The sequence below is a fragment of the Lutjanus erythropterus genome, chromosome 1, assembly GCF_056507025.1.
Source record: "Lutjanus erythropterus isolate fLutEry1 chromosome 1, fLutEry1.hap2, whole genome shotgun sequence".
Taxonomy (NCBI): domain Eukaryota; kingdom Metazoa; phylum Chordata; class Actinopteri; order Lutjaniformes; family Lutjanidae; genus Lutjanus; species Lutjanus erythropterus.
In genome coordinates, this window is record NC_139317.1 from 29,629,517 (window position 1) to 29,645,452 (window position 15,936).

The 15,936-nt window shown below is 38.8% G+C and overlaps 1 protein-coding gene across 1 annotated transcript in view; it reads right to left on the bottom strand.

Moving 5' to 3' along the window:
• The window catches only part of ush2a (Usher syndrome 2A (autosomal recessive, mild)), a 247,658-nt gene that overhangs the window by 121,141 nt on the left and 110,581 nt on the right, over positions 1 to 15,936 (bottom strand). The window contains exons 41-45 of the mRNA XM_084719301.1: positions 15,371 to 15,530; positions 9,407 to 9,569; positions 9,171 to 9,318; positions 4,346 to 4,503; positions 2,928 to 3,075 (exon numbers count right to left, since the gene is read on the bottom strand). Of these exons, the coding sequence (XP_084575427.1) occupies positions 2,928 to 3,075; positions 4,346 to 4,503; positions 9,171 to 9,318; positions 9,407 to 9,569; positions 15,371 to 15,530 (777 nt within the window). The remainder of the gene's footprint in view (positions 1 to 2,927; positions 3,076 to 4,345; positions 4,504 to 9,170; positions 9,319 to 9,406; positions 9,570 to 15,370; positions 15,531 to 15,936) is intronic.

Here is a 15,936-nt window from a genome sequence, read left to right on the forward strand (position 1 = left end):
TGTCTTGCACAGATTGTTTTCAGGGCACTTTTATTTATGAGAGTCATCAGTGTGACGGCAGAAAAGTGATTCACAAAAGACACATAGAACAACAGAGGGAAAACAGAGGAGAATGAGAGAGAGTTCAAGAGAGACGAGTACTGACTGAGATTAACTGAGAGTGATCAAAAAAGAGGGTCTCCATATTGAGGTTATGCAAGGATAGTCAAAGAAAAGGGATCAGAAAATTACACCATGTAAGCCTATCCAATATATTTAGATGGGCGCATACACACACACACACACACACACACACACACACACACACACACACACACACACACACACACACACACACACACACACACACACACACACACACACACACACACGCATCAGCTCTGTGTGAACTGATGAAGGCCGTATGTATCAAAGAAACAAGGGGTTGTGGGTAACTAGAGCGAAACACCATCTCTCTCTTTCTTCCACACCTCTTCTATCCTTCTCTCCACTCATTTTAATCTGTCTGTTCCTCTGTGAGGCACAGATCAAAGTCCCTGACTGTGTGTGTGTGTGTGTGTGCGCGTGTGTGTGTGTGTGTGTGTGTGTGAGACAGAGAGCGAGAGAGCGCTCGGTGAATATGTGTTAGTTAAAGGATGAGTGTGGGTGTGTGTTCTGCTCCTTTTCTCATCTTGTTCAATTTTCTTCTTCGCCACTTTCTTTCCATGTCCAGTTCTTCTCTTCTATTTTGTTAGTCTCTTCTCCTGTTTTGTTGTATATCTTATGTTTTGTTTTTTTTTAACCTGCAATCTCTTCTAATACATCTATGGAAATATGAGCTTCTCATCTCTCCTTTCTCTGTATACTATTGTTTACCACTACTTGTCTTTGTTCTTCCTTATGTCTTCATACTTCTGTTTTGCTCTGGACTACTATATCATCTCCTCTCTCAAGTCACTGGCAATATAAAAATCTTGTCTTTTCTGCTCCACTCTGGTTTGATTACTCCTTTCACTTTCCCATTTCATGCCTGACTGTCAGTCCTAGTTGTCACTGCTGGTGAGACGCATCTCTACTCAACTTTTAAAAGAACTTTCACTGGAAAGCAGCAGTGATTTATTAGATTATTATACTAACATGATTCTGGGGAAACAAGCAATATCATAATGATCCCTATATAAAGAGGAAATTTGTATGCATTTATTGCCCCCAATGAGCACTTTTTTTTGTCAGAGAAAATGTGCCATCAATAGTGCTGTCAATAACAGTGGATCCTGCAGTGAACCCTGTCCTAGCTGTCTGTGTGGTTGTGGGGAAATTATTAAGTTACCATAAGTAAGTTACCATACGGTACAAGGATCTCAGAAACAGCATTTTAAGATGTAGCAGTTAGCAGATGCATTAATCTCAATCTCGCCTTGAGGAAGTAAAAGACATTTTAAATTTTTTTCCTACAGTTAACATTTTAAATGACTTTTATTTGATCCAGCACCATTTAACAAATAGTTTTCTAAAATCAAAATCCTTTTCTTAAAGCGGTACAAGTAAGTGTAATTTAGACACGTTTCCATCTATAATTTTTGTTCACCACAGCACTAAGACATCTCCAGGTAAAGCTGCAAATGACCCGAGAACTGATGACAAGAAATATTTGTAATTCTAGTGAACTGAGAGTTTGGTGTTGCTTTTGATGTGTTTAATCACAGCACAATTTTGCATTTCACAGACCTTGTTCACGGCAGACATTTGGACTTGTCATACGAGTAAAAGCACAGCTGAAACACATTTTGTTGAGGATAGCTCAATTCCATTAAGTGTTCCAGTTGCTGTGTTATGTTGTTGATTGTTGATTATGGCTGTGCTTTACCTGTTCTGACACGTCAAAATGTCCATTATGAAAAAGTCTATTGTCTCTGTTAATGACCGACATAATAACTTTTTTATGTTGCTGAGCTTTTTCAAGATACCTTTTATTGATTTTAATACCTATATAGCTTTACATTTTCATTGTCCCTCCCATAGACTGTTTATAAAAATGGATGATGCGTCTTCTTCCTATAGTACAAAAATTAAGTCTGGTAACGTTATGTGGAGCCAGAGTCTGCGCATTTATATAATAAATGAAATAAATTGAATTAAAACCAAAAAAGAACAACTGAACATACATCACCGTGATAAGAACTACTTATGACAGAAATTATCTTTATCAAAAATGTATTTGATGTGTACTTTGATTTTTAGTTTGGTCCATGTCCTACCTGTTAACATGGAGGGGGTGGGGTTTATGACTTCACTTTAAGGGAGCTGCCATTTCATCGATCTTTATGTCAATGGTCCTACTTACAAACTGTTTCACTTTATTGATCACAATGACAGGTGCATGTCACTTTTAATTGCAAATGAAAAGACTGAAGTTGTAATTACTGAAGCAAAAGCGAGGAGCTCTGCACTGGCACTAAATGTCAAGGCCCAACACAGAAATCCCTGTGTGTCTTTTGATTGTGAGCTGAATTGTGATTGTTAAAAAAATCCCTTAATTTGATACTAATGTCTGAGCAATGCTAAGGTATGGCTTCTTACACAACACCTAAATCTTATCTGGTTGATATGATTTACTTAACAACGTGTAGAATGTACAGTGTACATGCATTTGTAAAGCTACACAGAAAATGTGGCCAAGCTTCAGGGCATAATCTACATTTTTGATTACCTAGTTTGCAAACATGTCAAATCAAAACAAATAAAGACAGAATATGGTGCCCTACATATATCTGTTGCCTGGTAAATATGTGAAGCTGTGTATTACCTGTACATGTGTGAAGGAATACAAAGCTTGTGTTTTTTTATATGTGTACTGCTTGGTATGTACACTCAGGTTTAATATTCATACCACATCTATGTTTGTGTTTGTCTGTGTGTGTGCAAGAGAGATCGCACGGATGTGTTACCTTTGCTTTTGTAGTACAGTGTGTAGCTGAGGTTCCCATTTGGTCTAGGAGGGGCTGTCCAGCGGGCCCGGAGTGATCGAGAGCTCTGATTGGCCAGTTCCAGCAGTATAGGGCCATCTGGGGCCATCTCTAATGTACGCATCTCCACCTGATTTAGAGAAAAAAAGAAAAGATACAAAAGCGCACTTATTTTCTGTTGTTGACACACAGACACATACTAAACTGTAGACAATATTTTACTCTTTTTTTTTTTACTGTAAATCCATTCACATTCATCCATCCAATTGCCACAGATGTAATTTTGAAATATTAAAAAAAAACATATTACAAAATCTGCACCTATTTGATAAGGGTCATAGTCATGGTGATATATTTCACTGACGGGATTAATTAAGGTGTTAAAATATCACATTTAACACCAGTTTTAGTTTAAATGAAACTGCTTTACGAATCTGGCCTGCATTAATTCTGCCCCTAGTTTTCTGTCCTCTTTCTTTTATCTCTACTGGTATCTTTTCTCTCAATCTACTCACTCTTCTCCTTTTCTCTTTCCATCATCACCCCGTTCTCTTCTTCTGTCTCATTTCCTCCTGTCTCTCTCTTCTGTGACCCTCTCCTCTGCTGCCCTTCGCATCCTCACTTTCCACCTCATCTCTCACTTTGCTCTGACCATTTACTCCATCCTCATCATTTCACTCTTTTATCCCTAAACTCCTTCCTTCCCTGACTTCTTTCTTCTCCTTTTCCCGTCCATCCTGTCATCTCCTCCTCTTCTCTCCTTCACCCTGCTCTTACCCCTCCCCTTCACACCTTCCTCTCCTCCTGTTCTGCTGTGTCAGCCATTCTCCCGGTGTTTGACTAAACATGGCATCCGTATTGGAAAAATGCCCCAAAATATGGCCTGTCGTCAGAGACATCGTTGAGCGTGGAGTGGCATTTCCTACCAAATGTCACCGTCGCCACACCAACCCTCGTTATTGAGCCGAGAGAATCGATCACCTTTATGATGCCCAGTGACACACACGCACGCACGCACACGCAAACCACATACACTTTGTAAATGTGTGAGCAGGCGTTCCCACATGTGTACCTATGTTTTTGTGTGTTGGTTAGTTACAGCAATAATCTGCATCATAAAAATATCAGTTTTGCTGTTTAAGCTGTCTTGTTTCAGTTGATGTGATAAGATTCATCCAACAGATAAGTTTTATGTGTGGAGAAAATATTGTGCAGACACTTAAGCTCAGAGTCTCTAAAGAAATTTCAAGGGCTTTCAAGGACTAGTGTGACCAACACTGCAACACAACAGCAATGGCTTATAAACTACATAGTCTTCAAAGATCTCACAAAGGATCCTGCAGTTTATTATATTAATTAATAAAATAATTAGAGTCTTTTCTACTAAGCAATTCACTGACCATTGGTCCCTTGCCACAGCCCCGTGCTGTGCAGGCCTGTAGCCTCAGTATGTGTCGGCTCCATGCAGAGAGTCCCTCGACCACAAAGGACCTCAGGGAGGAACTGGAGTTTAAAACGAGAACTCCATCCAGCCACAGACCATAGCTGGTTATAATGCCTGTCAAAAGAACACATCTGATTATGACACATATGAGAAGAAGAGGAAAAATATGAGCAAACATGAGCAAACTGCCTGACAAGCCTGACATCTTTGCCAGACCACTAATGACCAGAGCCTTTCTTAGTCAGTAAACAAGTTTCAGTGTTTACTGTCCCAAAAAAAGTTTTGGTACAAAAGTATCTCTGTATAGCATGTCATTTTCCTTGCATGTAAACATGACCAATGTGTCACATTCAGTCTCTGCCCTGAATCACCTCCATCACGACTAAATTCCAAACACAACATCATTATCCTGACTCTAATGCTTAACTATAAAACAAATCCTTTCTATAGAGCTATATTTCCACTACATGATGTGGTTTGACTCTACTCGCCTTGCTTTTGATATTTCAACTTTATTTTCCACTGTAGATGCTACTGCTTCAATGTAGGCGTAGCTGACTGTAATTGAAACGCTATGAAAGAAGTTGAGAAATAACACACACACCTTCTGTGTCCTTTGTCCTCTGGTCTTGAGAAGCTGCAGCCTTTACTCACTGACGAACTGTAACCTACTGAACTACACGCTCACTACACGTACATATAGGAGCTACGCTATTCTGATTGGGTTTCGTGGATTGACATTTTTGAGTGAATAAAAAAAACCATTGTGGTCATTATTGATGGAACTTAGCTATTCAAAAATGCTTGCGTAGGATGTCCTGTGTCATGCAAGCAACCAGTGGTGTGATGTGCTTTCACGTTGCCTTTTAGTATTGGCTCAGCTCGTTTGGAATCTCTACTGAGGTGACACATAAAAGTATCGGGCACTATCCTTGATGGAAAACCAAAAAAGAGCGAGTAGAGTCAAGTCAAGCTATATCACGCAGTGTAAATGTGGCTTATTACTTTTTTAAATGCATTTATTTAAGCATGATAGCGTGGTAAAACAGGAGAGATTACTGGTTGCTCTGTGTACTCAACAGCAGATGAATAATGTGTTGGGTGCTCTTGGAAAACCAGGAAAAAATAGGACATAATCAGGAATACTTTACTAAAGGTGTGATAGTTTGACATATCTCTTTGAACATGTTCACACACTGTTGGCATTGGTCACTCATACACTGTGGGAATGTGTCCAAACTATAAGGAGTTCCAATCACAAAGTGAGCTTTGCTACCTTGGGATATAGTCTGGGTCAATGGATTACAATGCAAATGAAAACTGACTTGGGGGTGCCAGACCTGCCAGTCAAAGTGTCCTAGTGTGATCCAGTGATGAAAACAGCACTGAAACAACAAATGTAACAATAGGTGTTACAAGGATAAAGGCTCTAAGAAGGACAGTGGTACTAGAGTCAACACACACACACAAATGTGGGTGCAAATAGGTGAGCACACACAAACTCATCCACATGGACACGCACACAAGGTACAAACACACAGTAAGATGGGAAGTCACACATGTCCACACACACACGCACACACACACAATAATTACATTACATTACACCCACCTAATAAAAAAAATGAAACCGTACGGTGCCAAATGTGCTTTTTCTTAATAAAAATGCATACAAGGGGCTCAAAAGATCAGCGCTAAGAACTAAGAGTCTATTCTGCTTTAATCATGTGTGGGTTTTATTATTGCTCAATACAGATATACACACCTATCAGGGAAATGAAGACACAAAAACCCCACGGACGCCAACTACATCTGGGGAGCTCTTAATGTGGCCAATCACATGCATGTGAGAGCGCGTGTGTGTGTATTTGAGTGCGGACGTCTCCGTGTGCTTGTGTGTGTGAATAAGCCCATATCAGTATAGGTTGTAATAAAGACAGGTTGGGAAATGAAGCAGCGAATGCATAACAGGCTTATTTCCCCTCTTTGTCTGCGTGTTGCCCCGACCTAATCCCCGAGAGGATTATCCCCCACAAATCCCTGCGGAATTGGGGAGAAGGGGAGGAGAGAGAGACACAGAATCTCAGTCCTCTGGAACCCATCACCATCATCATCGTCATTGTTGCCGTCCGTTTATGAAAAAAAGAGTAAATGGGAAAAAAAAGCCAGTGAGCTCTTCTCCCCTTTTAAGCAAAAATTAAAGCTTTTTAAGCATGAGATAATCGGGTAATCATGATTAAGTGTCTCCTTGTTATAAATTTCTGTCATCAGATGAGAAAAGCTTTAAGTAATTTATCCAGGCTAATATGCACACACATCACAGGGTTTATGGTGCGAAATGCACTCATGTGGCATTAAGCGTAAAACACACACGATTCACATTACACACACACGCATTATGGAATTACACATACTTTAACGAGCGTGGCAGTAACATTTGGTAATATGTGGCAGTGCGTTGTATGTTAGAGACAGTGAAATGGGGTGGGAAATCCTCAGATGATGGTTTTCATCACTCAATTCATTTGGTTTCATAAGATGTGTGCCTGTTAATCAAGTCCTTGATAACTTATGTTTTTAAAAATACACAATATTTTCAATCTTCTACGTAGTCGATAATGTTGCCAATAACTAGAGCTGCAATTAATTGAATAATCGATTAGATGAATGAAAGAAAATTAATTGCCAACATTTTCGTAATCATCAATTAATCGTTCTGGTCATTTTTTGAGCAAAAGTGCCAAATATTTGATTGTTCCAGCTTTTTAAATTTGCAGTTTTTCTTTCTCAGTTATGATAATAAATGTCTTCAGGTTTTGGCCTGTTGGTTGGGCAAAAGAAGTCATTTGAAGATGTTACTTTGGATGATTTGGAAAATTATGATGCGCATTTTTCACATATTTTGAAATTTTATAAACTCAGCAAATAATTGATTAATCAATTAATTGTGAAAATAATAGTATAATTAATCACTAATGAAAATAATTGTTAGTTGCAGCTTTACTTGAGCTGTATTAACCTAGACAAGGACATCTCATTACATGGATGTGATACTTTATGTAATGATATTTCATCCTGGAAATTTTCATGTCAAAGTGTTTCATTGTCTTTTCTAAAGTATTTTCAAGCATTTTGAGCCTTTATGACGGACAGTGGAGTGAAGACGGAAAATGAGGGAGAGAGAGATGCAACAGTGGTCCCCAGCAGGACTCAAACTGGACATACTGTAGTTCATGATCGACGTTTGACTTAAACTGAAATATAGGGAAAAAACAGATGTGGCTTTTGAAACTATGTTAGAGCGGGATGTGGCCTGAAGTAGAGATGGGTATCGAGAAATTGGAACGGAGCTGTACCGGTTCCTTAGTGGTCAGTACGGAAATGTCGGTGAGCTCCTGGACAAACATTTCTGCTGTCAGTATTTATGTAACGTTACATAACCAGCTGACACGGCAAATCGTTTCAAAGTTTGGCCACACTTTATTAAATCTGATGAAAATGCAGCTAAATGCAAGAATTTGACTTCTTACTTTTGCAAAAAAAATTAAATAAAACTGGTATCTTTTCAGATTTTTTTCATGTCATGTTTTTATTTTTTGCACCAAATAATAGCAAGTAGTATCAATAAGAGTATTGATATGTATTGTATCAATAATCAGTATCAGTACTGATATCGGTATCATTAAAATCCTATTGATACCCATCCCTAGTCTGGAGTAAGAAGTTGCTTATTACTATTTTAGACTATGTGCAATATTTTAAGGTTTTGTAAATGTTTGTGTAATACCAGTACTTAAAACAGACGTATACTGATTCATGATGCATCACTCGTTGCTTGTTTACACTCAAACACATCAGTATATTGTGTAGTTAAATGCTGAGGACATTTTGATTCATCTACTTCAATTTCAAAATTACGCTGTACATGAAATCCTTCTGCTGACAACTTTAAAACATCTACCCACAGAAAATAGTTATGCACACATATTCAAGCCAATAGCCAGATTTCAAATTCACAAATATTCTTGGTCCAGGTCTGGGCAAGAGATTTTAATTGGCTGCACATAAATTAGTTGAAGGTAAGAAGAACAGAGAGCAGTGAGAGAGAAAGGCAGTCACTGTGAGTCTCTGCGCTTCCAGCCTGCAGTTCTCTATTCAGTCAAAAGGGAGCACTTTTCATCCACTTAAAGAAGGCTGGTGAAGCACTGCCCTCTCACTCCCAGTCTCTGTTAGGCTCTGTCTCAAATTGTATGTTCTCTCCCTCGTCTTTGTCTTTTCCCCCTTTCCTTCTAAGTGCTTTATGCCCTCTCTTTTTGGTTTCTCTTCCTGTTTTCCTTTTATCTAACTGTTTTATCTCTATCTCTTGCACACTCATCTGATTCTCGTTGCACAAAGCAAAATGTTCTCCGTTTCGTAGCCACATGTACGGGATACCTGTGCAACGGTACAGGACATCAAATCTGTGATAAACTGGGTTAGGGTAAATGTTTGTATTCACTTCACCAGTTCAATGATCATCACATGCCGTCATTTGCATCATGATTTTTCTTAATGTCTCTCCTCTCTATGTTTTAACTTTCACAAATTTTCAATCAGTTTCAAAAAATTAACATTTAAATGATTTAAAAATCATTGTCATGTGGATAAACCAAAGCCTGTATATGTTTAGTTTAAATCTGACATTATTCTAAATATCACTGCTAATAAAAGGTTTCGTATATTTCAGTGATTTTCGCTTTGTATCTGCCTGTCTGTGCCAGATTAAGCGTGTCTCCCCTCACCATTTGGAGTGTCAGGAGGTGTCCAGCTGACGTTGAGTGCATGTGGGGACAGTGGGGTGACCAGCGGAGCAGGAACGCCCTCTGGGGTGCTCTCCTCAGTTTGAGCCTGGCTGGGAGGGCTTGAGGTACACCCGCCTCCTGTGCAGGCCTTGACATGAACACACACATACCAACACATTAATGCGTGGATGGATGTGACGTTGCAAATCAAAAACATGAAAAGGAAAGTGACTCACAGTGACTGTGATGGTGTAAGTTGTTCCAGGGGTGAGGTTGCGGAGTGTGTGGTCTTCAAAAAGTTCTGAGCTGTTATAGGCTAACACAGGCTCTGCACCACCATGTGACAGGAAAATGGAATAGACCTCCAAAGCACCATTGACCTGAGAGGGACGTGACCACCTGTAGATGGAGAGAAGAATCAAAATATATTTACTACAGTGCTGTACTTTAGTTCAGATTTTGAGGATCAAAACTTTACTTTAATATCCCAGTTTTTTTGTGAGATACTTTTTGTGAGATACCTTTACTAGATTCAGAGGTAAGCAGTATACATTTTTTTCCACTACTTCACTGTCAATTTACAGGTTAAAAATAAAGCTAGTATATTTCAGTTTTTTTCCTATTTAACTACATTGTACAGCTTGATTATCTTATTCTTTGAAGAAAACTTCTAAATTGTGTTTTATAATGGATATTTAAACAATATGTTTTTATTTATGTACTATAATTCCAAAAAAATGGCCAACCTTTTTTTTAACACAGACAGCTTCTGTTAAATATGTACAGTATGTCAAGATTTTACCAGGGATGCCTGAGTTTTATTGGTTGCACATATGAATTGTCTGTTGCATAATTTAACTTGGTAAACACTGTTTTATTTACCAGTATTATTAATATAGTACTAATATTATTACTTTGCATGGTTTTATAGATTTCACATCTTATATTTAATTGATCCATATTGTTTATTTGCACCATTTGCACTGTTTTACACATTTTACACTTAATTTTATACTTAATTGATGCATAGTGATGAACCCAGTTCTCACATACTTTTATTGGTATTTCTAATATATTCATTCTTTTTTTTCATTATATTTTTTTTTAGCTATTCCTTATTTTTTATTCTTTTTCTCTGCTGCGAGATTGAAATATCACCACAGGAATAAAGAGCTACCAACCTACCTACAATTGTCTATATATTGACATACAGTGCACAGGTATTTATTGTACAACAGCACCATTAAGACTGAAAGATTAAAATGAGGTTGTGAGAGAGTATCTGCGGGCTTCCTAGGCAGTGTTTTTGTCCTGTGACTGCAAAAAATTGCTCTGTTTGTGTGTCTGCATGGGTGAGTGTCTGTACACGTGTGTGAGCCTTTCTCATTGTGTTTCCATCTGCAAGTAGACAGAACACAATGCTGAGAGCTGAGGTTTTCTACACAAGACACACACACACACGTCTACTGTACACACAGTTTCCTTTGTAAGATAGAGGTGTCTCCTTTTCTATATTTAGAACAGGAAGGTCATCCCCAGCAGAGAGAGAGGGAGGGAGAGGACAAGAGACAGAATTTATAAATAGAAACATGTCGACTCTCCATTACAAAATGTAAGAGAGGGAAATATGAACCTAATGTTAGTTATGCAATCTAAACATTTTTGTCTGCTTCATTAATGCTAAAGTCTTGTTGTACTATTGTTTTTTTTTTATGAATTCTAATTAGCGACTGTAGGAGCTGAATGTGATTTGTGCCTGTTGTTGATGTTGGAGCGATAGTCAAGCTATGACAGAATAATTTAATGTAAAAAGTTGTACAGTAATGAGAAAATCAGATGTAAATTTTAATGTTCCTAAGGAGTGGGGCTGTTTAATTTCATCCTAAATTTGTAAATTACAGTGCTTTTAATTATACAGGGAAACAGGGGAGAGCCAGTGATTTACATATGTGTTTGTGAATTTGTCAACAAACCTTTTCACTTTCACAAAATCCAAAGTATCTGATAATTTTCCTAAGATTTTAAGAATAACACAGCAGGTAAACAATTCCTCAATAAAGGAGCATTAAACATGTTTTATAAATAGTTCTGCAATTCTAACAAATCCCTGAGAGTAACCCAACCCTCCTTGCATGGTTGCAGAGGGAGGCCATTTTAAAAAGTGATGGATTCCTTTCTTGGTTCCTCCCATTAAAAGCCAGTTTTTGAATGACTGATGAGTGTGTGTTAGCACACAATTAGCCACTGTGGCTAATCTATCACATTTATTATAAGATTTATATGCTGTCGATTGGCTGCATGATGTATGTCCACTTTTGAAAAACTAAATCAAAGGGGAGTTGTAATAATCTGTATCATAATTCACTATGGTAATGGTTTTAGAAAACCATTGGTCTTAAAAGTGTGTTATGAAATTAGTGTGAAACAGATGGGTGCTATTTCAGCACCTTAAATTGAAAACCATGTATTTGAGATGTAGTTGGTTCAAATTCTCCATCACAATCTATGAAGTGTCAGCACCTTCCTCCCTCCTTCCTTTCCTGCTGTTCTTGCACTCCGAACAAAAAACACTGTTGGAGCTATCAAACAATACTAACAACATATAAAAGTACTGTGAACTAAAGAAAATGAGAGAAAAAGAAAACACATTGGAATAGGGTTGGGCGATTGGACGACTATACTGTCTATAGATGTTGGGCTGAATTCATTGCTGGTCACTATTTTTGGCCCATTTTTAGCGCGATATTTGTCATTTTATTTTGCTAATGTAATGGTCTGCAGAGTGACAGCCTCTGCTCTGCACCGGCGGCGCAGTACACACCCACTCAGCCGACCATGAGTGTGCTGAGCTGGGTGAAGAGTGAGAGGAAAACAACCTGCAGAGTCAGACTCTTTACACTGTTTTGCGCGGTGAATTAAAGATTTATTTTGACCAAACCAGAGTTGGTGATTGTTGTTGTTAACAAGCCAATTAAGGTCAAGGTAATTTCTCTTTGTGAGAGGGGGGAAGATGATATCGCCGATAGATGGGTAGATGGGCTGACAATGATCGGTTGGAAAATTTTAACATATTGCCCAGCTCTACATTGGAATAAAACAAAAAGGATTGTATCAGTTAAGCCAGGCAAAGTGAATTTCACCTCTGTCATGTGTCCCATTAGGTTTTCTATGTGTATTGTGACTGCATACTTGTCTAAGTGTGAGTACTTTTGCAGTTCTATCTGTCTCTGTATGTGCTCGCGCGTGTGTGTGTGTGTGTGTGTGTGTGTGTGTGTGTGTGTGTGTGTGTGTGTGTGTGTGTGTGTGTGTGTGTGTGTGTGTGTGTGTGTGTGTGTGTGTGTGTGTGTGTGTGTGTGAATGTGTTTGTGTCAGGTAGTGTTAGGTGAGGTCAGGGAATAAATCTGCTGATATTGTTTTGTTGGCATCCTGCAGCCTCCTGAAACCTTTCTCACAGTCTCTGCCACACACACACACACACACACACACACACACACACACACACACACACACACACACACACACACACTCTATCTCACTTTCTTCTTAAATATGTCTTATATTTCCCTCCGATCTTTCCTTTACAACTCAAAATGTATATTCCTCTTTTATCTTTCGTCATGTTTTTTCACATTTATTCATTCTTTCAGTCTTTCTCAGCTTTTCTCACAGACACAATATAGCAGTATTGACCAAGTATGATCTCTCAACCTCTGCCTCTTACCAATGTGCTAACAAGGCAATACGCAGCCTTCCCACACCTGGTGAATATATCGCTGAAAAACATTTTAAAGGCTCAGGGTATGATACATATCCCTGTTCTGCAGACAGCAGTACTCTCATGGATGATGTATTACACCAAGTAATTTGTTTTTCATGCTGTCAACTGTCAATAGACTACAGATAGGAAAACAAGCTTTTTTACTTCAAATGGCATTCCTGGCCTCACTCATGGATGAAATGATGATAATACAACCTATTCCGATAAAGTTTCTATGTTTAACAATAATATTTTTTAAATATTACAGCAAACACAATGTTGAAAAAGAAATCAACATGTTTAGGGAAAATAGTTTCTACTGTTTCTATTACCTCTGATGACAGATTGCATCCCCTTAACACAAGATGATCAAAGCATTACCAAGATCATCACATCTTAACCTCCCACACACACACTCACCATTCCTAGCCTTCATGTTACGTCTTTTCCATCATCTCACTCACACGCTGTCCATTGTTTAAGTGCATGTGGATATGCCTGTGTGTGTGTGTGTGTGTGTGTGTGTGTGTGTGTGTGTGTGTGTGTGTGTGCGTGTGTGCGCATGCACATGAGTGGCACTGTGCCCTCCTGCAGTGAGTCCCACTGTAAGTGACAGTCAGGACACTAATGGCTTTCACACAGATTGACTCTTACGCACACGCACACGCACTCACACACACACACACACACACACACACACACACACACACACACACACACACACACACACACACACACACACACACACACAACAGGAACATTTGCACATGAACATGATGGGAAAAGTGCAGAGATCTATCTTCCTCTGTCCCCTTCCTCTAGAGGTGAAGGGTCAAGTGCAGACGAATATTCTGCATAGTAAACACAACTGCAGAAGGTCACTGGTTTTGCCTCCCTCTCTTTGTATTTTACACACAATAACTTTCTTAACCTGTCCTTTTTCAGTGATGCTGAATAACTGAACACTCACTTTCTCTTGCATTTGTGAGCAAACCTTTGTTAAAAACATCAGTGACACACATATAGATCAAAAGTATCAGTATTTCAATATTTTTTCAATACCACATGATTTTAAACAATACAATACTAACATTCAATGGTATCACATGTACCAAAGATACAGTATTAACAAAAAATGACCTAAGTGCTCATTCAAGACCTCACTTCAGTTTAGTTTTATTTCTTGCCTGAAATTTGATGTGCAGCAAAACCAGTGAGTATTGACTTTTTCTCTGCCAGCACATATTCACAGATTGTTAATCAAAATAAAAACATTATCCTATTTGGCATGCCTAGTACTTTTTTAAGTTCCATTTAAAATTCTGCTATCGCAACCACCCTAATAGACTGCATGTGGACCAATGGGAGCATCCGAGTGAAGAGAAGACCAGTGCTCTTAAGGAACCTGGTTTATTTCATTCACCCACCAGTAGCAAACCGACTCATGAATGACTATTTTGGCTCTTTTTATTTCTTTATTTCGTTAATTTTCAAAATAAACAATATAAAGAGAAAATGGCGCTCTTGCAAATCCATATTCAGCACCACAGACAGCACTGATTCATCAATACACAGTACACTTATATTACTGATATTTCAGAGCCATGGTCAGGATCATAGATTATAACTGGCACAAACATCAGTCCAATAAAGGATCAATGAATCAGACAGACTAGACTAACATGTTCAACTAAACCATCTGCTCCAGTACTTCCTCTGCTAGTAGAGGATGGAGAGAGGCTTTAGTGGCTTTAGTGAAAGTTAATGTTTCGTTTAGTTAATGTGATCTCCATGGTGGAGAGCAGGTCATATGGCTCAGGTTCAGCAAGCAACACCTGAAGTTTGTCAACATCCTCCTGGATCCACATTCTTCACATATATATTATAATTCTGCTCTCAAACGTGATTTTGCTGTTCTCCTCTGTACACATGACATCCACTGCATGTGCATTCAGGGAGGGGAATCCCTCCTCTGTGGCTCTCCCTGATATTTCTTCATTTTTTTCCTTGTTGAAAAGTTTTTTTGTGGAGTTTATGGTTTCTCTTTCTGGAGTCTATAGGACAGAGGGTTTCATACACTGTACAGATTGTAAAGTGCCCTGAGGTAAATTGTGATTTTTGATATTAAACTATATTAATGACATTTGACTTGACTTTATCAGATGTGTTATGAAGTTTTATAAGCTCTGCTATGTGTGTCTGTCTGTCCTTCTGTCTGTTTATGTCTTTGTCACTAACCCTTGACATGGGCCTTGCACTATTACCTCCTGATGAAAGGACTTTGAGAATATGTGCATTCACATACACACAACAGATGTAAAAGTGCATATATTTACAGTACATACGTGTATGTGTGAGTGTGTGTGTGTGTGTGTGTGTGTGTGTGTGTGTGTGTGTGTGTGTGTGTGTGTGTGTGTGTGTGTGCGTGCGTGTGTGCACTTACTCCACCAGAATAGTCCGTGAGTCAAGCAGGGTAAGAGTTGGTGCTTGCAGAGGCCCAGGAGGAAGCTGAGAGGTCAGCATAGTCACTTGTGAACTGTTGGTGCAGCCCACTGAAGTGCATGCACTCAATACAAAGACATGGGTGGAATATACACCAAGTCCTGGAGCACAAATACATACACACACACACACACACACACACACACACACAAAACAAGACAGCAAGGGGCAGAGAGGCATAAAAGTAAGTGCAACCACAATGGTGGCTCAATACACAGTCTATGGCTCAAATACATAAAACAAAACCTTGAATTACATCATAAACCTAAGCTGCTCTCACAACTTGTCATTGTGAGGGGATTAAACCCTCATTTAACCCCCGACCCCTGAATTCTCTCTCTATTTTACAGAAACAATCCTCTGGGCCCCCTCCTCTCTCCATTTAGCTGTTTCTCAATCGTTGTTTCTCTTTCAGTGTCTATCTTTGCCTCAAAACTCCTCTCCATCTGTCTCACTGTTGCAATCTCACCCTCTGTAACACGATCTATTCTTGCACATACTGTATAA